The following is a 21,634-nucleotide window of genomic DNA, read 5'->3' on the forward strand; positions in this document are numbered from 1 at the left end:
AAAACATAATTACGAAAAGGAAAAAGAAATAAAAATAAAATGTTTTAGAAAACAGAAGTAATTTCCAGAAATCCAAATGAAATGTTGAAAAACGAAATATAATTAGAAACTGGAATAGGCACTGTGGGGCATCGCTGATTCAAATTTTGTGCAATTTTATTTGTATAGCACTTTTCCTGCTACAAAGCATCTCAAAGTGCTTCCCATACAAAATAGATATTAGTAAGTAAAAACGAATTAGTAGTTAAAATAGCAAACACAGTAAAAAAATATTTAAAAAATAAAATAATAATAATTTGATCAAATAAATAAATAAAAACACATAAAAACCCAACACACACACATGTCCCACAAGTGCTAAAAATCAAATCAAATCAAATAAATAAAAACTTACTAAAAAGCTAACTAAACAACTAAAAATGTTTTTTCAATTGCTTCTTCAATGTCTGCATACTAATAAAAGTTTTTTTGATTAGCACAGAGCATATCCAGTATCTATCCATGCCAAATAACTTTCAGTTTAACCCCTGTGCTATCTTAGATGACCCCACCTTTACTTTGACGTGTTATTACTATCATGACAAAGGTGGATAAAGGTGGAAAGATTTCATGTAATCCATGGACACCAGTGAAGATCACAAATCATTGAAGAAAAAAGGTTCAGCGCACTGTCTAGTGGGTCTAGATGACCCAACTCCCAACGTTAAAGTGCCTAGGATAGCACAGGGGACTAAACATCATCATCCAATCAGCAATGTCCCGCACTGTAAATTACATTTAGACATTTTTGTTGTTTTAATGTATTGCTTTAATTCAACTAAACAAGCTCTTGGCAACATTAAAATTTTAATGCAAATATTTCAACAAAATTCTAATATTTCAACTTAACAAAACTTAATATGAGATTTTACGTTCAGATGATTTAACATTGGCACTTCCAGTTTCCAGCAGGAAAATGTTCGATTTTTGCTTAGAAGAAGACGTCTCAAGCCTTGTGGGCTGCACGGTGGAGCTTGGTTAGCACTCTTACTAACAGTGACTAGCCTCTGGTTCAAATCCCAGCTGGTACCTTTCTGTTCATTCCACATGTGTTTCCTCCCACTCTACAAAAACCTGCTTTATAAGTTGATTCATTAATTAAAATTGCCCCTAGGTTTGTGTGTGATTGTGCGGCCTTGCAAGAAACTTGGATAAAACCTGTCCAGGGTTGTAACCAGCCTTCATCCAACAGTGGCCAGGTTAGGCTCTGGCAGTCATAAAAGGGATGCAGCAGGTTAAGAAAATGGAGGAATCTTGGTGTTCAACTATTGTAGTTTAATTTTTCATTATTTTATAGTCTTCTTTAAGTCTGGTCAAATAAATGAGTTCTTTTGAATATTAATTTTAATTTATAATATTTGCAACTTTATTTGATTGAAACCCCTTGCCAAACAATATTTAAGTAATTAAATGAGATGAGAAAAATTATTTAAATTATAACAAAACCAAAAGAAGTTTACTTTGCAAATCTATATCAGAATAAAACATCAGTACTGTGGTTAAACATGATATTTTCATTTAATACAAAAAATCAAGTTTGTTATCCTGACTGAAAATTTTAAGGCAACCCCTTTAACTATGTTTTTGTGTTGAAATGTTATGTTTTGTTTTACAGTGCATTCCGGTTTCTTCTTTTTTCTGGTTTGTAATATTTAATTTTGATTTTCTGGAAATTACTTTTCCTTTTTCCTTTTAGTTTTCGTTTCAGTTTTTTGGAATTGTGTTTTGTTTTCTGGTTTATTATTTTATTTGTTGTTTTTTTATGATTTGTTTCACTTTTTTAATTGTCGTTTTGATCTTTAATATGTTTTCGCGTTATTTGTTGATGGAATTTGTACCTCAGGGCCACCTTACATTATGACAGATGAGAGAATGGACTGATAGAGTAACATAAAATGTCAAACAAACCTCCTGTCTGTTTGAAATGACACCTACTCTATAGCTCAATAGATATGACTAAACAATCCAGCAATGCCTGGGAGTTTATTTTCTTTACTCACAGTCCAGCACAACTAGACTGCATTATAATACATTTCTACATGATCAAAATGTTCAAATGGAGACCCAATTATGCTCTGGTGATGCCATCAGATCTTGATCTTTGTTATCAACATAAAAAAAAGATCATTTGCCAGCAGCACGTGTACTTTCTGTGGCAGACAATATTTTAAAACAAATATTGTTACAGACATTAGTCCAACAGCTTAGCTTTCTTCCAGCAGTTGTTATCTCAGCACCCCAAATCAATGGCTATGAACAAAGAGCTGTCTGCCTCTGCTTGAAATCTAGAACCTGAGGAGTGGAATGCTCTGTGATGAGAATATTGAGCAGGAAAAATGTCTTCCTGTGAGAAAGCTATTAGCACCGAGATGAAGACTGCTCTCTATAATGGAAACTTCTTAAAAGGGATTATTTGCAGACACATTTCTTTAAGACAGAGCTTTTCTTTGATGTTTCAATGAAAGCAGGGCTTACAGATATTACCAACCATGAAAGCCATAAAAGAAATGTTTTTAATGATGCTCTCATCAACACATTTTACTTCATGCAAACAAAAAAAACATATTATTTGGAAAAACATTCCTTTATTTTTTTTTTATTTTTAAGGTCACTTCAGGCTTGGTGCTCCAGCTTTCATTGGCAGTATTTTACAATCTACACTTATATTTTCTTACAAACTCTTGGAGGTAATTGCAAATACAACCCTTTAGCCCAAGCTAGAAATTGGAATTTTGTATCTTTTACAGCCCTGATGCATTGAATACACCTTTGATTTTGAAATTAAAGTAGAGTTGGGCCTGGTTAGTCTTTGGATGGGAAATGGAAGTCCTCAACAAGTCGGCCATCCAAAGACTAACAAGATGCTGTAATTTCTGCAACCACATAAGGAAGTCCAGGTAAATACAGAAGGTTGGGTCAGGGAGAGCAGCAACACAACGGGGTACCCAAAAGACAAAAAAAAAGATTTGACAATATCTTTGGAAAAATTTGGTGCAGCTTCAAATTTTTTAGATTGAGTTTAAATGTGCAATGTTCTGCAAAAATGAGGATAAAATAGCTAAAAAAAACACACATAAACAGATATACACATCAGCAATGACATGGTTAACTGTTATTGGTGCCATTCATGTCTTTCTAGGTAAATGTTTGTTTGTTGCAAACCCTTTTAAAATCCTGATTGAATATGAGTTTCAGTGTTACTTTCTCATTCTTACGGTGGCCGAGAGGTGCAAGACACGTTTACATTTAAGATACCACAACAACAAATCCCGGTACAAATGGACAAATACTGAAACACAGCAGCAAATCACGCAACCCAACAGCAAATCACTGAACAAATTACAGAGTCCTGAAACACAACAACAAATCAGGCAGCAAATGACCAAATACCAAATCATATAAAAGCAATCACACTACAAATGACCAAATCCAAAAACACAACAACGAAAGCGGAGACACCGCTTCTAACAGAAAGGGACATAATATAATCGTGTATTATTTTTAAAAGTTATTTATTACTTTTTTCTTTATGTGGACATTATAAATACCCATATTTTCACGACCACAGGGTGTGCTGGGTTACGTGTGCTTTTTCTGTACTTATCACATACAAAAGGCGCATCGGGTTTTAGGGTGCGGGCACCTTAAAACATACCTATAAAACATGCATAGGGAGTCTTCTAAAGAAGGCAGCGGAAGCAAAACTGAGTTGGTTGTGATTTTCTTTTTTTCTCAGTCATCAGTCAACATCTTAAAATCCATCAAAGTTCTCATCTTCTGTATCTGAAATGAAAAGCCGGGCTAAATATCAAACATGTCAGGTTCCCTTTCGCCATTGTCAGAGTCCGTCTTATTGACGTGCGGCTCCTCATGAATGCAAAAGCTCGAAAAAAGCAGACACGCATTGAACCTTTCCTGCTTTGTCCGCTGACCATGGTCGGAAGACGTAGGGAGAGCTTCTCTCCAGGGCCGACTGCTGATCTTCCTCCGGGGTCCACCCCCCTCGTTCGGACCCTCAGAGCCTCCAGATCGTGTTAAGCAAGAGAACCAGTCTCAGTTCTTTAGGAGGAACTTTCTTTATTACTTTTATCAACTCCAAAACGACGACTGAGTGCGCGTGTATGTGCTCCACACATGATGGCGATGGCTTACGATTTAAATTACATGAATTACCTGCACTTTTGTACTATTCGGGGGGAGGATCTTCTTTCACGTCAACACTTCCCTCCTTACCGTTCTCATGCTGTCCTCTCCTACGTCCTCTTTACCGAAGTCACACAACAACACATTAAGCGTACTGCATCATAGGAAGCTCCATACATTTTGAATAGAATTTAAGACCTTTAAGTCCCCCCTATTGTCGTGAAAATACAGCACATGAAACAGTCCAAAAGCATTCCGTTAGCAGCTGCTTGCTTTCGTTAATTTGTAATTTCGTTAAGTGCAAGCTTAACAGAAAGGGAATACCCTTAATAACGGAAGTGATGCAAAAAATGTTCCTTTCTAAACATTGTTGTAATTTTTTTGAAGTAATACACTTTTAAAAAATGCTTTTGGACTGTTTCATGCAGTTTTAATGTCCACATAAAGATCATACATGATTAGTTTTATATTACGTCCCTTCCTGCCGTGTCTCCACTTTCGTTGTTGTGTTTCTGGATTTGGTTATTTTTTGCTTTTTGTGGTTTGGAATTTGGTAATTTGTCCTGTGGTTTGCTGTTGTGTTTCAGTATTTGTTCATTTCTACTAGAATTTGTTGGTGTTGTATCTTAAATGTAAACGTGTCTTGCTCCTCTCGGCCACTGTACATTCTTGCTTCATCAAGTGTTTAATAATTTTCTGTCATGAAATTGTAAAATGAGAGAACTTAAGTAATTAGGTAGTTATTCTGTGCCTGCCTTGTTTGAATTTTTAAATCCTAAACAAACATATCCAGTTCTTTGAAAAAATCTGGACTAAAATGTGCTTACTGCCTTTTTTATTTCTAAATCACTTAAACTTATTAAACAACCCCTGTTGTAATAGAGGGTACAGTTTTGCCAGAAAAGCCTATAAATTCAGTAAAGATTGTGTAAAACAGCACAAAAATGTTCATCAGACCTAGTGATGCTTTAATATCTGCAAATCATGTTAGCTGTTCTGTGTCTGGGTCTTTGTTGAGACCATAACCTTACTGTACCTTGTGTTGACATGGACAGCCTGCTTTGCGAATCACACAAACTTGCAGAGGTTAAAAAGGGTTCAGACGAGGGTTGAATGGGCTGGAGAAAGGCCACAGAGGGAAAAGGCACTGATGGGATATGGGTCATGGAGGAATCAGACATGGAGTTCGGCACCCCTGCATGACTGGTGTCCCTAAAGCTGGAGGGTACTCTCCATCGGGGTAACGGGGAAGGAGATACATCGTTGCTGGAGGAACCAGGGACACTGGGAGAAATAAGGGACTGCTCTGGGGTTGAGGAGGATTTAGGCAGGAGGTGCAGAATGGAGGAGAAGAAGGAACAGGATTCTGGGAGAGGGATGGTCCCGATTCCACTATCCAATGTTCGCGTCTTGCAACCAGAGCCTGCGGCACAAGGAGAACAGCTGAAGTGGCCCAGGGAGGCAGAAACAAAGGGAGCACACAAGCGCAATGAAACAACAGGGCTGAAGTGGAGCTCAAGGGTTTTAAAAAATTAAATGTCCTGAAATTAAATTAGTTGAACATGTTTGTTCCTCACTCTGTGTTTCTGTAAGTCTACTGCTCTTACATTTCAAAAAAGGCTAATTTCCTTTAACAAATGAAAACTGAGAATGAGAATCTGTCAAAGATCCAACAGCATTTAATGAAAACCAGCTTTGTGAAGTGGTAATTGCCAATTTGTTTTATTAAATTATTTATTTTTTAAATTTAATTCTTTTGTCTTTGGTGTTGATTAAAAGCACACGAAACAGTTGTTTCTAGCATTTGGGCAGTTTCACAAGCAGACATCTATTTTCTTAAAAACTTTTCAAATCTTCATATTTTACAACAACCCTTTTAGAAGAAAAATGGTGGTTAGGTAAATTCTAACCTGAACAATGTCAAACTAGCCCACTTGAACCACTGCTTTGTATCACAGATGTTTTTTCAGATGAATGTGTGAGTAGCAGCATGCATCGATCCACAAAGCGACTATCAAACGCAGATAATGGTCTACTGCATGGCATGAAATCCAAATACACTGCCGAGTGTATTTCATCAGTGTCACCACACAGACATGCTGTGACATGACATGCTGCAGAATTCTCACAGTCTGTCTTTGCCCTCAGACATGTAGATGAATGTCTCTGCTGCACGGATCAATATTACATTCTGCATCTTAAACACAGCACTTTGTGAATATGTATTATTGAAATTAATGCTGCATTTCTAAAAGCTCATGTTATTATATTTTGTTTTTATTGTTCTACGGAACAATAGCTCAAATTATCATAAATTGTATCTTTCAGACAAGCTTTGAACACTGTGTTATTACAAGCAAGAAAATAATAAAACAAGAACATGGTAAAAAAAATCATTTCGAAATTGTGTTTCCAGTTTCTGATAACGTACAAAATTGCCTCTTTATCATAGCTTGTGATTGTTCCACCAATAACTTAACCTTTCCAACTGTTAATAGCCATCTACAAAAGCATCAGCATCTTTGAAAATATTTCATACCCCTAATTACCCATAAGCCACTGCAATGTCTGAAGGACTTGTCTGCTTTAGAACAATGGAAAATTGTATGCTGATCATACAGGTAAAAAGACACCTTACAGGTAAGTAACAGGGTGATTTTGAAGGAAAACCAAAAACATTTAACATTCATTATTTTCTATATATTAAATACGAAAATAGGACTTTAGATCAACAGATTGTTTTCAAAAAAGCCAAAAGAGATGAATAACAAGACAAGAATAGTTGATGATTAGGAAACCCTTTCAGCTCGGATGTGAGATGAAAACTTTGGGAGTTTTTATGAAAATACTTTGAATAAATCCCTATCCTCTTTCAAGTGGTTTTGATCATTTTGATTTGCAACAATTCAAAAACAGGAGGAAAAAAGTCAAATAAGGACGTAAACAAGAATTTCATTTTGATTTGTTGCGGTAGGTATCACTTGATTTTTTTAAATTTTATTACTTATGCATCGAGCCATAAACTGCTCCTTCAACTCCTCGTCGAGCTCAGGGACTCGTGGCTCAGTCTGGATGGAATAATTCAGCTCACAGCTGAAGGCAAAGTTAATTCTCTCATAAGTGGCTTGGATGATTGTGCTTAGCTTGTACTGCGGTGAAATTTTAATGAGGTGATTAACCTCTGAGGGCAGGCGTCTGTCCGAATCACACATGCTTGATATTTGCTGCGCCTTGCTGATGGTGTCACCCCGGCCAATGACATTTCAACAGGGTCTGCCACTGCTTCTCTACTTGACCAACTAAAAACTTTATTGAAGAAAAAAGTTGTTCTCTTTGTTTATTCCTTAGACTCTTTCTTTTTTATGTAAAATGATTTATACAGATTTTAGGTTAGCAATGATGCCTTAAAATAGTTAAAAGTCCCACTACGATCATCATTTGATCTATTGTAAAAGTCTTCCCACTGGTCTTTTAAGTATGATTATGACTGTCAGCCAAAACAAAAACAAAAAACCTGTGTGGTTTTCTGGAAAATATTTTCTGCAGAGCTGCAGTAATTAATCAGTAATTAACCTCTGAGTTGTGGGTGGGACTGTTTGCACAGAGCAGCCCCACCCCTGCTTCTGGACATCCACCTGTTTACACTTTGGCGTTTGCCTACATCCCCTCAAAACCCCATCGGTGCAACAAAAATGCGAGCAAAACTGGAGCTATTCAGCCGCACAGTTTTACAGATGCCAGCTGAGACGAGAAAAACAAAGATGTACATGAAACTATTTGTTTGCAAGTGGATCCATCAAAATGGAGCTGAGCAGTGAGCCTGATGCCTGCTGATTCTAGCACCTACATCACCGCTACAGGTCTTTTCAAACAGCATTTTTATTTTTGCTCCTGAATCACAACAATTTGTATAAAGAAGTATTCAGAAATGCATTTTTAAGCTTAATTTTTTTTATTTCTGTCCACCATCAACAAAAAACAAAAAATGCTACAAAAACATGTTACAAACACCCAAAACTCAATTTTCATTGTGGGTCTTTAACTTCTGCAGAAGTTAATTTACATCAGATGTCAGCCTCTAATTAAGACCAAACACATCTTAGGTTTTGTGAAATTTTCTTTGACTGATTAAGTGTGGATACTTGTAATCTATTATAAACTAATATAAACTGCCCACAATTTAACAGGTATAAAACTATTTCTAAAAGAGTTGAGAAAACTGATGCAGCCTGAGCAAAATTTTAAAACGAATAGACTACGACAGCATCTTGACATACTTTTGGTAAAAAATATTTTTGAAGACCCATTCCAAAGAAATTGTGATTTAGGTGTATTTACCATGCTCTTATGGCATTTTTCTGACGATGGAGGACATACATTGAGAAAATTGGGCTCAAAATTGCATTTCTGAGTATTTCCTTATTCAAATTGTTGTGAATCTGCAGCATATTTGGGAGGTAGAAAATACGCTAGGTGGGCCACAAGCTCCCTTCTTTGAGCTCTGAGCAACGAGGACCGGAAGGAGGGGAGGGGGATTTCTCCTCTCCTCCACGGCCCCGCCCACAACTTAGAGGAAAATTTCTAATGAACTACTGCTACTCTACAGAAACTATGTCCAAAAAATTACACACATTTTTTTGAATTTGGCTAAAAGCAAATCATAATTTTAAAGACCACTAGGAATGCTTTAAAAATAGATCAAAAGATGATCAGAGTGGGACTTTTAAGTTGAATTATTCTAAATGGATTGCTTGCCATTTTTTGCATACATATCCAAGAAATGCCAACAGTCACGTCTAATATCATACAATGTACTTTGGCCGCAGCAACAAAAAAATGTAAGCATGTTCACATGGAAGAGACACCTTTGTATACTGGCCACAGGGAACCTTGGTGTTCTACAGTAAATGAGCAAAGTGGCTTTCTTCAATTGCATGGGTTTTTACATGCAAACTCTTCAGTGCATGATTGTGTGAAGATAAGTGATTAAGCCGACATCCAATATTTTTTTTAAAGCAATGCCTGCAGGATGAAGGCTTTTACCAAAATGTTTCATTTGAGGTCTGATGCAAAAATCCGACAGAGAAAACAAAACAAAAAAAATGAATATAAAGTTTGATGAAGAAAAATACCAAAACACAGAAAATAAAATCATGTCTTGTTGGCTGCTCATATTCTTCGTAAACAGGACTTACACATCTTTCATAACTGATCTTCACTTCTGTCTGCAAACTGTAAAATGGTAAGCACAAACAAAACCTTAATGTTCTTGTGCCTAGAAGGGCTAAGCCAGCTCATTTGCACTTTTTTTCTGGTTGTTCATCAGCACTCTTATGCTAAACAAGATAATTAAAAGACCTGACCTATTACTGCATCCTTGGGGACATTCTTCACCGTGGAACCTTTGTCATCATCAGCTCTCAGACTCATCACCTGCAACTTTGCATTTAAACAGAAGAATATAAACACAAAGTTACAAACCAACTTTTTGGTGCTTTTTTGTTGTTGTGCTGCAATACTTAAGACTTTATCTGCACAGAACTTGCACTGTGAAATCAGAAAAGGGGCAACAACATGCCTTCTATTGATTTGTTTTTAGTTTTATCTCAATATACTAGTTTGAATGCATTTAATTTTCTTTTTATAGACATAAATGCATACTTATTTTGACACAATGCATAAATAGACGAGTGCACATATACATGTAATTATTTGAAGAGGCATTTTTGCAGGGTCTCAAATTCACTTTTTGATGTAAAACATGTATTTAAAGGCCTAAAATAACTGAAACTGGGACTAGACAACAAATAAAACCATTCACCTTTGGGTCCCCGATGACATTTGTGTGTCCCTGAATTTCATTCATTGACATTCCTGGGCAGGGCATTGAGATGCATGCCCTCACTGCATCATGAGACTCTCTTCTTCCAACAGAGCTGACAGAAAACAGTTTGTCAACAACTTCATACCACAATCCAGACACTGACTTCAGGTGCCCAGAGTTATTTGGTTGATAAATTGCAATTCAATCTATTGAAACTTGGCTATGCTTCTCTACTAAGTATGTCTGACCGGGTCTAAGGAGATTGATAAAGTGTCTAAAACAATTAAACAAACAAAAGCAATGCCATTTAAGAAATCAATATTCTATGAATAGATTCACTTAATGAAACACTTATTACATGCCAAAAGAGTTATTAATATTTGCACAAGAGACTGAAATTCCTTGATGGCTTACCTTTCTTTTCCATCACTCTTCCTTCGTTCTTTCTTTTTGTCAGACTTTGCATTCTTCCCTCCCAAAAGTGATGTAATTTTTTGCTCCCGTTTTTCCTCTTTGACTTTGACTGGTTCGGCCTTCTTGCTACTTGGCGCCGGCAGCTTACTTTTACGAAAACCAAACCAATTTGCAAGACTTGAGCCAGACTTTTGCTTGATTTCATTCGTTCTCTCTTGTTCCTGAGATTTGTGCAGGTTCTCCTCAATTCCAAGCATAACTTTCTCTTCAATGGTAGTTATGGTACTTTGTCTTTCTGGTTCTTCTGAGACTGGCTCCCCAAAGGCGCTGGAAAACTGTTGCTCAATCTGAACCCGCCTAGCTTGCTCTCGTTGAAGTTTCAGGCTCTGAAGCCTTTCACTGGAGGAACCCAACTGCGTAGGAACAGTTAGTCCCTCTTCAATCAAAAAGTTGTTCAAAAGGGATCTATTCATTGGACAATGGTAACTACTGGAGCAACTCATACTTCCAGGAAGGACATCCCCAAGAGAATTCAAAGAGCTCCCAGAGTGTGTTTTGATCTGAGTGCGAACTTTACCGGATCTATTGAAGCTCGGCCGGTCCATGTAGCGTGCACCAAAGCTCTGACTGCGAGCCTTTGCACCATTCATGCCCATTACAGGTTTGAAAAGAGGCCTGGTGGAAACAGACACAGAGCGTTTGAACAGCCAACCTTCCTCATCGAATCCCCAGTCTAACATCACACTGCTGTCTGTGGCAACAGGTCGAACAGGCTCAGAGTCTAGGGAACTACAACGAGTCTCAATCTTTCTATGAACTTTGTCATGTGCCCCACTGTGGCACACTTGGGGGTCACAAGTAAAAGTTTGAAAGGTTTGTGCACTTTTCAGATCATCTTTGTGTTGTCTTCCAAAAACAAGGAAGGTACTTGTATCTTGACCAGCAATTGCTTCATGAGATTTAGCATTAGCAGGGAAAGTCCTCTTCATAGCCCTCGATGAGGAAGATGGTAGATTTTGGGCATTTCCATGGTAATAAATGTTAGAGTACACTGGTGGCATAAATTCTGAAAGCTTTGGCTCACTAATGCTCTGTTGAGATCTGTGAAGGATGCTTGGATGGGGAAATATTGCAGCAGCTGCATTTTCTCCAAGACATGGGGCGTTTCTGTGAGTGCATAGCTGGACTGACTCAGGAGGCTGGGATTCTTGAATGGGGACAGGTGGCATCTTGTGGGTGTGGTGAATATTGGCAGGTATATCTTTCATAGGTTTACATTCAGCACCTCTTTGTTGAGCTGTTTGTTGATTGTCTTTTAGGGGGTCAGGAATTTCATTCTGTGATGAAGAAACAAACTCATTTGTTTGGGTCTTCATTGTTGTTGGTGTTTGTTTCCCAGATGTTTTTTGATCAGAGTTGTGCGTAAATAGTATGGCAATACTTTGACCTGGAGTGAGAGGCGAGGAGGGAGATCTAGGCTCAGTTTGGGAGACTTCACAGTGCTGGTCCTGGCGCCGCTGTTTTCTTGGTGAGCAGGGTAAATTGTCGTAGATGCTTTCTTCCACAGAGTCACCACTCGAGAGCCTACTTATGTGCACAGAGGATTTTGCTGGACTTTTTGCGCCCTCGTTGATGCCTGAATTCTTGACAACCTTTGATTGTTTCACAGGAGATGCAAGAGGAGAGCCATGCTGTACATTCTCGACAGACTTGGAACTAGATGATATTATAGAATCTCCAACTTCCTCAGATTTGGACAATGTTTCCTGACAAGAGCCATAGGGTTTGTTGACATTTGTCCTTATGCTAGAAACACTGTGTCCTGAAAGGTTTTGGTTTTTCTGTCCTTTTGTTCTTTGACCTTTTATAAGCTTTTGGTGTAGAGGAGAATGCTTGAGTTTTTCTTGCCCTCCATCTGCGCTTTTGCTCCGGAGAATGAAAGCGTTCCTTGCAGAGTCACACACTGGGGGCAATGGCTTCCTCTGTGGAGACTCCAAGATGGTGGAATCTTTGGTTTCACTTTGAGCTTGATGAGCTTGCTCTCTGCAGTGAGGGACCTCCACTGAGGAGCTGCGCTGTCTTGAATCATGCGTGTAGCTAAGAGCTCTCATAGCAGCATGTTGAATAGACAAGTCTACGCCATTTGTGACTGTTTCCACTTGCTTATGTGAGTTTATTTCCTGTTGTCTTTTGTTATCATCAAGTCTGGATTTACGTTCACTGTACCGCTCCTGGTTATTATTTCTGTCACTGAACTTTAGGCTTGATGTCCTGTGCTTCTCCAACGAGTTTGTGTTTGTTTCTTCCAGATGTGTAAGGCTGTCAGATGGGCTCACACCAGGTTTCACTGATGGGCCCTCCAAAAATAAGAACTTGTCAGAACCAGGTGATGGGAAAAGACCAGAAATACCTGAACGTCCCAAGGAGTCTTCTTGAAAGCTGCCATCATTCCCAAGATCCAATTTCTCCAAAGAAAGATGCTCCTTCTTTGGTTGATCTCTAGACTCCCTTGGTGAGTCCTCATCTGGATCATCCGATTCCAGAGTGGCAACCTCTGATTTTCCTTTAAAAGGCTTATTTGAAGGGATTCCCTGCTTAGCTACAATCGCTTGTTGTCCACACTTAACACCAAGAGAATAAATACCCTCATTGGAGGTCATGCAATCTTTGCAGTGTGGTTCAGAAGCAAGTGAAGATGCATCCTTGGAGTTGCTCATTTGAAGACGCTTTAGGCCTTTTAAAATATGCCCCTCCTTCCAGCCAATGTCTTTTTGCTCAGTGGGTGCAGAATGATTGCTGGATACGGAACCATTACTCAACCGTTTGTCCCGGCTTGAAGCATTCTGGGCAAAAACGAGATAACTTGTAATTACTGAAATGGTATTTAACACGTCTGTGTTGTTAATATTTTATTATTGCAGCGAAACAATGATGAATAGATGGCATCAAAAACCTACTTGCTTAGAGGAGCCACGCCCTTCTGCCCAAGTGTGGGAGCCAGTGGAGAATTCACTGCATGCACTGGACAGTGACAGTTCACTGCCGCTGCCGCTCCCACTGCTGCGGGGGCACGTGAGGCTCAGCAGGCTTGGCCACCTTCCTGAAGGAATGCCTGCTTTTCCATTCCTTTGGCCCTCCTGGAAGAGAAGAAGATAATGCAGTCAATGAACAGGAAAGCCAACCTGAGAGGTGAGTATACAAAATGTGTTTAGGGATTGTTGTTGAGAGTTTTTCTGTACATTAAACTCACCCCCTAAAGGAGCAGTGAGCTTCAGTAACAGTTGTACTCAGGAACTATTTAGTGGTCTAACCCTTCAACCTTCATTGCTGAGTGTGAGGATATTCTTAGCACCAGTGGTTGAGTCTTTGACATGACCAAGCTGTGGATTTGAACCCACATTCTCCCAATTTCAGGATGCCCACCTAGCCACTATACACTGAGCTTATAAATGAGGCATTTCAAATTACAAAAAAAACAACAATAATAATAATAATAATAATAATAGTTTGATTTGACCTTTGAAGAAAATATTGCAAGCTTATGTTGTCTGTAGTCAGCTTGACTTAGTTTTGACATGATCTATAGTTTTACAGTTTCAAATACAATTTAAGAGCTTATGAACTCCTATTTCGTAAAACATATATATTGCATATTTTCTGAAAGGGTCCAGTGGAGTGTTGAAAGCAGTTTTCAGCTTTTATACCCCACCGCTCCTTGGACAAAGTGTGACAAAATATTTTCCAGATGTACCAACCTAAGTAAGTAAGGCATTCCTTCATCTTCTTCGGTTTTGTCCCTTTTGGGGTCACAGGGCTGCCGGAGCCTATCCCACCCACTTGTGGGCGAGGGCAGGGGACGTGAGGGAAGGGGACATTCTGGCCAGGTTGCCAGTCTGTTGCAGGGCCACATAGCACTCATCCATTCACACCCATGGACATTTTAGAGTTGCCAATTGATCTATGAAGCATGTTTTTAGACGGTGGAAGGAAGCCGGAGACCCCGGAGAGAACCCACGCATGCATGGGGAGAACATACAAACACCACACAGAAAGGTTCCCCATTGAGGTTCTGTTTCAAGTCCCCCAGCCAGGACTTCATGGGGGTCTTCTTGCTGTGAGGAAGAGCGCTAACCACTGTGCCACCGTGCAGCCCCGCAACTCAGGGATAAATTAATGAAAATAACAAAAGGTGGTTGATACACAAATGTTACCAATGTTGTAGAGATTGTTATATTTTAATAGTATCACTAGAATAAATGCTGGCTTCAAATCATTAAATCAATTTATTCCCTAAAGATACAGACTTGCATTAGAAAAAAATTTGTGTTCCTTTAAAAAGGTACAGCAGCAAAAAAAACATTTATTAGTAAAGGCCCCTATTTTGTGTAAGTAATGTTATGCAGTGATACATAACAGGTTACCATTATTCTTTTCTTTTAGGTCTTTACCATAATTCAAAGGTAAGGCTTTACACGTCTCAGAATTGTATGCATATTACACCAGTCCTGTAATAATATGAAGATACTTTCATTAAAACACCTGCAGAGGTAAAAGAATATATTATGTACAAAATGTTCCACGTTTTAATCACTTAAGAAGTTATTTGGTGTCACATTGACCACCAATAATTATGGTTCTTCTTACTGGGTGGGGAAAAAAAGAAAATGAGAATCACAATTAACGTGAGCCTCTAAAACGAATGGTAAGAGTAAAGATATTTTTTGTGAACAATGTTAATTTGTTCATGTCAGACAGGGCTGTTGGCATTTTTCTTTATTGTTGCCATCATTTTTTTAAATAAAAAATGTGCACAGAAAATACATTATAGACACCTTATACTGTACTTTCACAGGAAGTACAACAAGTGGACCAATCCCTCAACTGGTCGGTTTGGTTTATTAAAAATAACAAATACAAAAAAATAAAAATAGATAACCTGTGGCCTTAAGGAATTACCAAATCTATAGTAATAAAAGGTTAGAATGAGTTTACAACATGTGAAAAATCAGGACAAGACACACTTATACGGATATTTAGAAATTAAAGTAATGTTTTTGGGTCCATGAAACTTGACAGTAATTAAAGTCAAAATAAAAAGAAATTAAAAATTAAGGTGACTAAGAAACAAGCATTAAATTTATTTTTCTTTTGATATTTTCACCTGATAACCACTTACGGTCTTGCTGTTTTGGGAAAAAACAGTTGGACAGTAAGTCTGTAAATTAGCCAAAAAGTACCTAGTTATATCTTTCATTACTTTGTTGCAGCAAAAAGTAATGTCACTGTAATTAAATACGTTTGTAATAAGTTACTCACAACACTCTATAAGTGCCTTTTTTCTCTGTTGCCTTCTGGATCCATCTTCACTGCCATGCTAAATATGTTATCTGAATCAATGCTGTCTAAAGTCAGGGGTCTCCAAAGGTGTCAAGTGGCATGACCTCATTTAAAAAAGCTTTGATCACTTGGAAAGCTGTCATGCCCAGCTTCCTCTCAAAGTCATTAGAGTCATCTGTTAGCAATAATTAATGCGAATAGAAAATAATTGCATAAGGGAGCTGGGGACTGCAGTGATTTGGTCCATTCATTGATCTTCACCTATTATTTGATTATCTGCACCAGCTTTTATTTCCTGAACTCTATGGGAGAAGGCCGTGTTTGAGCATAGTGGACGAGATTAATCTTGAAACTAATTACACTCAGCATGCTGAGAGCTGACTGAGATTTGAAAAAAACGACACAGCTTAACAAAAACCACAGTCACAGCAGGTCAGTGTTTAAAGTCAAGGGCAAATTTAAGTTGAAATACTTCCGTTTTTTAATGTTCTATTAGGTTTTTTTATGCTTGCATAATACAAAATATAAACAAGTCATTAAAATGTCAGTTTTCTGAAAAATGACTTATTTATTTTTTGTGAGATGCAGTAACTTTGCATTTTGTGGAACCCAAGAGTTCAACCCGTTGCACCACACTAAAAATGTTCTTTTAAAAATGATTGAACTGTTTGGCTTTTTCTTTTTTTTTTACAATCTAGCATAAAACGTTCTCACTACGGTAATTCTTCAGAGATACTGAAAAAATTGCTGTAACAAACAAATTTGGATGAACTTGTGCTCCTTAGAACTTTAATTGTTAACCTTTTCTGCACATTCTGGATGCACTTCCTGACACAACACTGTATTTTATCCGGGCTGGGGACTGGCACAGGGGGACCCAGACCTGGGCTCCCTTGTGTCTACATAGATAAAAAAAAGTTACATATCTTGTGTGGCTTAAGAAGGAGATTGAAGGTCTACAAATAAACTTAAATAAGTAAAACTTTCTTTCTTCTTACACATTACCGCCACTTTAGTGTTTAATTTGTCTTTTTTCAAAGCCCTCACCCCCTGGTTAACTGCAGAAACCTAAGTGGTCACAAGTGAATAGATTACTTTTTGATAGAGGTTGAGTCATGTACAAAAACCAGCTGTACCACGGTAGTTCTGAGCAAGTGCCACTTAAAGAGGATTAATCAGTGCATTAAGGCGAGGTTTTCAGCTGGTGATCATGCACCTGCCGCTCCGTTAAGTCTCCTTTCCACAGCAGAGGCCAGTGAGCACATGGAGTCAAAACAGATCATGAAAGTCTGTGATAAACATCGGGCAATTCAATGGCATTTCATTATAATTATTGTGATTAAAAATATTATTGAAATGGACTAAAAGTTTAGAATGAAAGTTTAATTTTAAAGCTTTAAATTCCTTCTGCTAAACCATGTTAGAAAAAAAAGGACACTATTCTATTTTATCTCCTCTGTGTTCACAGTCTGCTGTAACCTCACTCTGAGTCAGTCAACCTGACTGCGAACCGACGTGCTGCCATAGTGATTAAGAAACCTAACAAGCATATCTTACAGTCAAAAACAAATTTTCCATTTCAATTATTCATCCATAATTCTCTCAGGCAAATTGATACACGTAGTGTTAACACTCCCTAGATCCAAAATTTCCATCTCCCCTGGCACATTACTTCCTCTCCACCACATTCTGTTGTACCCATAAAAGGAGTTCATCATTTCAAAGGGCTTGTTGTTACAAAAGTAGGGCTGGTGGAATCTGTCCTTTTAGCTCTCATGTTTAATGTAAAAGAAAAATGATGATCCCTAATTAAGGACTTTATCTCTTAGTCCAAAGGAGTTTACCAAAGAAGAGTCTTAAAAAAACAGAAGAATTTCAAAACCGAAGTCTTAAATTTCTGAATCAGAAACAAATTTAAAGCAAATTTAAGTGTTGGCTGAAAGTATTGTTTAGGAGCAATATTTCATTTAAAAAGAGCAAAAACAAAATATTCTAGCTATAAAGATCATATTATTTGGTTAAAAAGAAAATGATCTGATAGTTAGGGCTGGATTTTACATATGCATATACATTTTGTTCTGCCTAAACCTGATGTTTTCTATTGATCTCTCTCAGGTCCTGTGTTTTGCATTCCCTTCATTTCTAGGGGTGTAGCGATTATTCAATTTATTGATTTATCCAACCAGTTCGATCTGCCTAAGGCAAGTTTTTAATCAAATCGAATTCAATCAACATATACCATTTTAAAATCATTTTTAAAATGAAAGAAGTTTATTATAATCAACCTTGGAAAATACCAGTTGGATTGAGGCACCATAGGTTTATCTCATTATAATGTAGAAATGACAATTTGCCATTAACATGAAGTTATGGGTAAATATGTCCTGGATCTATTTTAGGTCTGTGAATACAATCGAATCGGAATTGTTGTTAAAATAAATCGTTACTTAATCCACAAATGTCATCATTTTTTTCCCCCATGTATGAAGGTTATTTGTTTTTTGCATGTTTAAATTCATTTAATCAAGACCTTGAATCTGTTCAACAGGTTAGTCAGGCATTTGGGTCCTACAGCCTCCATCCATGATTATTTTCTTTCTGATCAAATCAGACTTAGGTGAAAATTTTGAAGGGCTACAGTACCAGTTTCCCTCTTTTTAATAGCAACATGAAAAAAACAGGGATCTATTTCAAATTCACAGCGAGACTTTTCTCTGAAACTGTTATTTCCTCTTCTGGGTCACGGGTCAGTCCATAGATGGGTGGTTCTCTCGAGCAGAAGCAGCTTAACATCTGCAGGATTGTTCTGCACACAAAGGCTATCTTTTACGAGAGTGAAAGCCGCAGAGAGGCCCATGCATGAGCAGCTGCATCTCCTGTCCAGCAAAACTGTCAACAAATGTCGTTACTTGATTTGAAATTGGTAAAATTCCAACTACCATTCCCATAACATGCAGTGTTTTTTGAATCTCGAGTGTCCCTAAATCTAAGTTGGTTCTTAAACTCTTCCGAACTCTGAAGGCAAAAACAAACTGCACAGCAAAATGAAGACATCCTGTGGATCTGTGTTCTAGAACAACAGTTTGCAGTGTTTGAGAGCACTAATATAGCAAACAAGAGTTTATTGACAAAATCAGTCAGTCTGTTTAAACCTGGATCTCTTTTCCTGGAAAAGAAGACAAAAAACAAGAACGCATGTTACTCTCATTTTTTGTTAATATTATGCCTCAACTAAAGCAGATGTAACCTAAAATAGTTAATGTTTTTGACTTTATGAACACCCATGTTAAGCATTTAAGTAAAATAAATGAATACAAATTGAGGTAGTGTCAGGACTGGGTTTTGGCTGATGGCTGCCTCCCTGCATCCTAATCGAAATAATCAAGAAAGCAGCACGGTGTTCAGCACTTCAAGTATCAGTGTTTGTGATTAGCTTCAGTAAACCTGTGTTTTCCTGTTGGTTCAATCACAGCAAGAGATACGCCTTGTAGCCTAATTACCTCTCATTTCTGTCTGCATGGCTTATTTCTTTTTTAAATATAATATGAAACCAAAGACCTGCCTTTCTTGCCCTTGCAGAGCACTGAACCACCACCTCAAAAGTTAGTTTACATTGTTTTTTTTGGGTGGAAGTACCTGCTCATTCCCAGTCATAGACATATAAACACTGGACACATCATCTCTGAAGTCGCCCATTGGATTCACAGTAAAGCCTAAATTAGGAAGAACAACATTTACTATGCCCAAATCAACAGCATTTTGAAGACAAATCAAAATGGCGTATGGTGATTAAGGCCACAAAAATTGGACTCTAATAAAAGCAATGAAGCTAATTTGCAAAAAACAAAGAACAATGTCAAAAACAAATAACAAAAAAATCTCTACCAACCTTACTCTTGTCATTAATAATAAACAAAGCAAAATATATTTTAAAAAGCATTGGAAACCAGGGTTTTCTTAGCTGTAAAGTCAGATTTTTTCAGCATGACTTCTGCAATGAATCATCAACTACTGATGGCTTTTCACCAACTGCCATCAATAAATATTAGTACTTTAGTGACCAACAACCCTGTTGACGACTACAAACATGCAGTTTTTCAACTTTTTTAAAGTCAATAAAACAAGAAGGCTATGCAGCTTCGTAAAGCAACCTACCGAGAGATCAACTGCATAAATATCAATTTGTTACATCTGTGCAGTTATAGATGTTTTCTTTGGCTCAAAAATTCCTCTAAACTACTTTAAGTATTGAAAGTGACCTTGCAGCATTACTTAGATTCCTGTTTTTAATGTACTAAAGTCTTCCCTAAAAGGTGGAACATAGTGTGGATCAGAATGAATGTTTCTGTCTGTAAATTGCAAATAAAATTAGTTGAGTGTTTTTCCCCATAGCTCTCTCTGCCTAAAATGCAATGCAAACTCTCCTTACTTTGCCTAATTTTTGCTCCATTTACATATCTGGCAAGCACAACCCCTTTCCGAGGCTTTTTACTGCTGTGATTAATGGCTGCCCTGAAACCTGAGCTCCAGGATTCAGTTAATTTAGGACAAAAACTGCCTGTTTCTATGTTGTGTGAGTGTCAAAGGAATGAAAGTGAGTGTGGCGTGAAAGATTTTGTGGGTTTTTTTTGGCGTGAAAGATTTAAGATCACAGGGGGAGAGTAACAGTCATCTCAAATTTAAAGGTGCAGGAGAGTGATCTTATTGGACAAGACAGGAATTTTGTTAGCCAAAAAAGGAAATAATCATTTTAGTAATGCACACATGCTTATATAGCCTCAGGGGAGTACAGAAATGTGAGGCTGAGATCTTTGTAGTCTCTAGAACTGTTCTGACTCTCAAATATGTGTGTGTGTTTTTATAGTTCTATGAAGAAGAAATTTACAAAAAAATGGAACAACAATTTTTGCTTAAATTAGGCTTCCATTTTCTAGGTCAGAGGTCTGCAACCTGAGGCTCAGGAGCCACATGCGACTCCTTCATCCCTGCTATTTTAGCTCTTTGGCTCTGAAGAAAAACCCAAAGAATACCAGTAAATAATGGTTTTGTAGCTTTAGTTTAATTTTTAGTTTTGCCATTTATAATTAGATTATTAACATGTCAGATGACTGAGTAAAATGGAGGTGAAAGTGGTTTATTATTTGAATTATCTTAAGGCACATTTAGATAAAAAAAAAAAAGGATTCTACAGCAATGTCGTCATGTTTATATTCAATAGTAAAAGGAGAAAAAGGATGTCGGCCAATTATGACCAAAGTCAAAATGAAAGGAAATCTCATGTTTGACTTTCTTTTGTTTTAATACATTTAAACCTGCTGCAGCCGAAGGAGATTATAGGACACCATGTATTCTATTTTGAAGGGAGCTTGTATGTACTGCCATCAAAAGTAAAATAAGTACCAATTGTTACGTAAGGAAAATTACAACACTTCTATGAGTCAATTATTGAAAATATTTAAAAGCTGTCATACATGAATGCCCATAAAAACACATTAAAGTGCATTTTTCTAAACAGTCTTGCTGGGTGTTGGTCTGTCAGAAACTGGACCAAATGGCGTTTTTAGCATAAAAATTTGCAGCCTCCTCCTGTTATAGGAAAACAAAATTCTTTCATCTACTGTTTGTGCAGCTGCAAACACTTCTCTAGTACGGAGCAGGACAGGACTGAACTCAGTATTAAGTGAAGCTTTAATTTCAGAATGTGGAGGGAATTGAGCTCACCGACTGTAGGAACTATTAGTCATTTTAGTTAAAGATGATAAAGGTTTTGCCCCTTCTAAAGCTCAGAAGAAGAACATGGTCAACTCTCTTGAGGATTTCTGGCTCCGTCAGATGAAATGTCCAGCTCTCCATGAAGTATTTTACTCTAAAGGAACA

The 21,634-nt window shown here is 37.5% G+C and overlaps 1 protein-coding gene across 6 annotated transcripts in view; it reads right to left on the reverse strand.

The window, feature by feature from the left end:
• The window catches only part of LOC105356801 (uncharacterized), a 57,411-nt gene that overhangs the window by 7,042 nt on the left and 28,735 nt on the right, over positions 1-21,634 (reverse strand). For 3 of the 6 annotated variants that reach the window (XM_011489609.4, XM_078939775.1, XM_078939776.1), the window contains 5 exons: positions 13,378-13,557; positions 10,421-13,263; positions 10,004-10,118; positions 9,546-9,621; positions 5,219-5,605 (listed from right to left, as the gene is read on the reverse strand). In XM_011489609.4, coding sequence (XP_011487911.1) covers positions 5,219-5,605; positions 9,546-9,621; positions 10,004-10,118; positions 10,421-13,263; positions 13,378-13,557 — 3,601 coding nt within the window. Of the gene's footprint in view, positions 1-5,218; positions 5,606-9,377; positions 9,415-9,545; positions 9,622-10,003; positions 10,119-10,420; positions 13,264-13,377; positions 13,558-21,634 lie in introns of all 6 variants that reach the window. The other 3 variants (XM_011489610.4, XM_078939777.1, XR_013652835.1) reach the window with 2 other exon arrangements.

Source organism: Oryzias latipes, chromosome 21 (genome assembly GCF_053564925.1).
Source record: "Oryzias latipes strain Hd-rR chromosome 21, Olatipes_Hd-rR_3.1".
NCBI lineage: Eukaryota > Metazoa > Chordata > Actinopteri > Beloniformes > Adrianichthyidae > Oryzias > Oryzias latipes.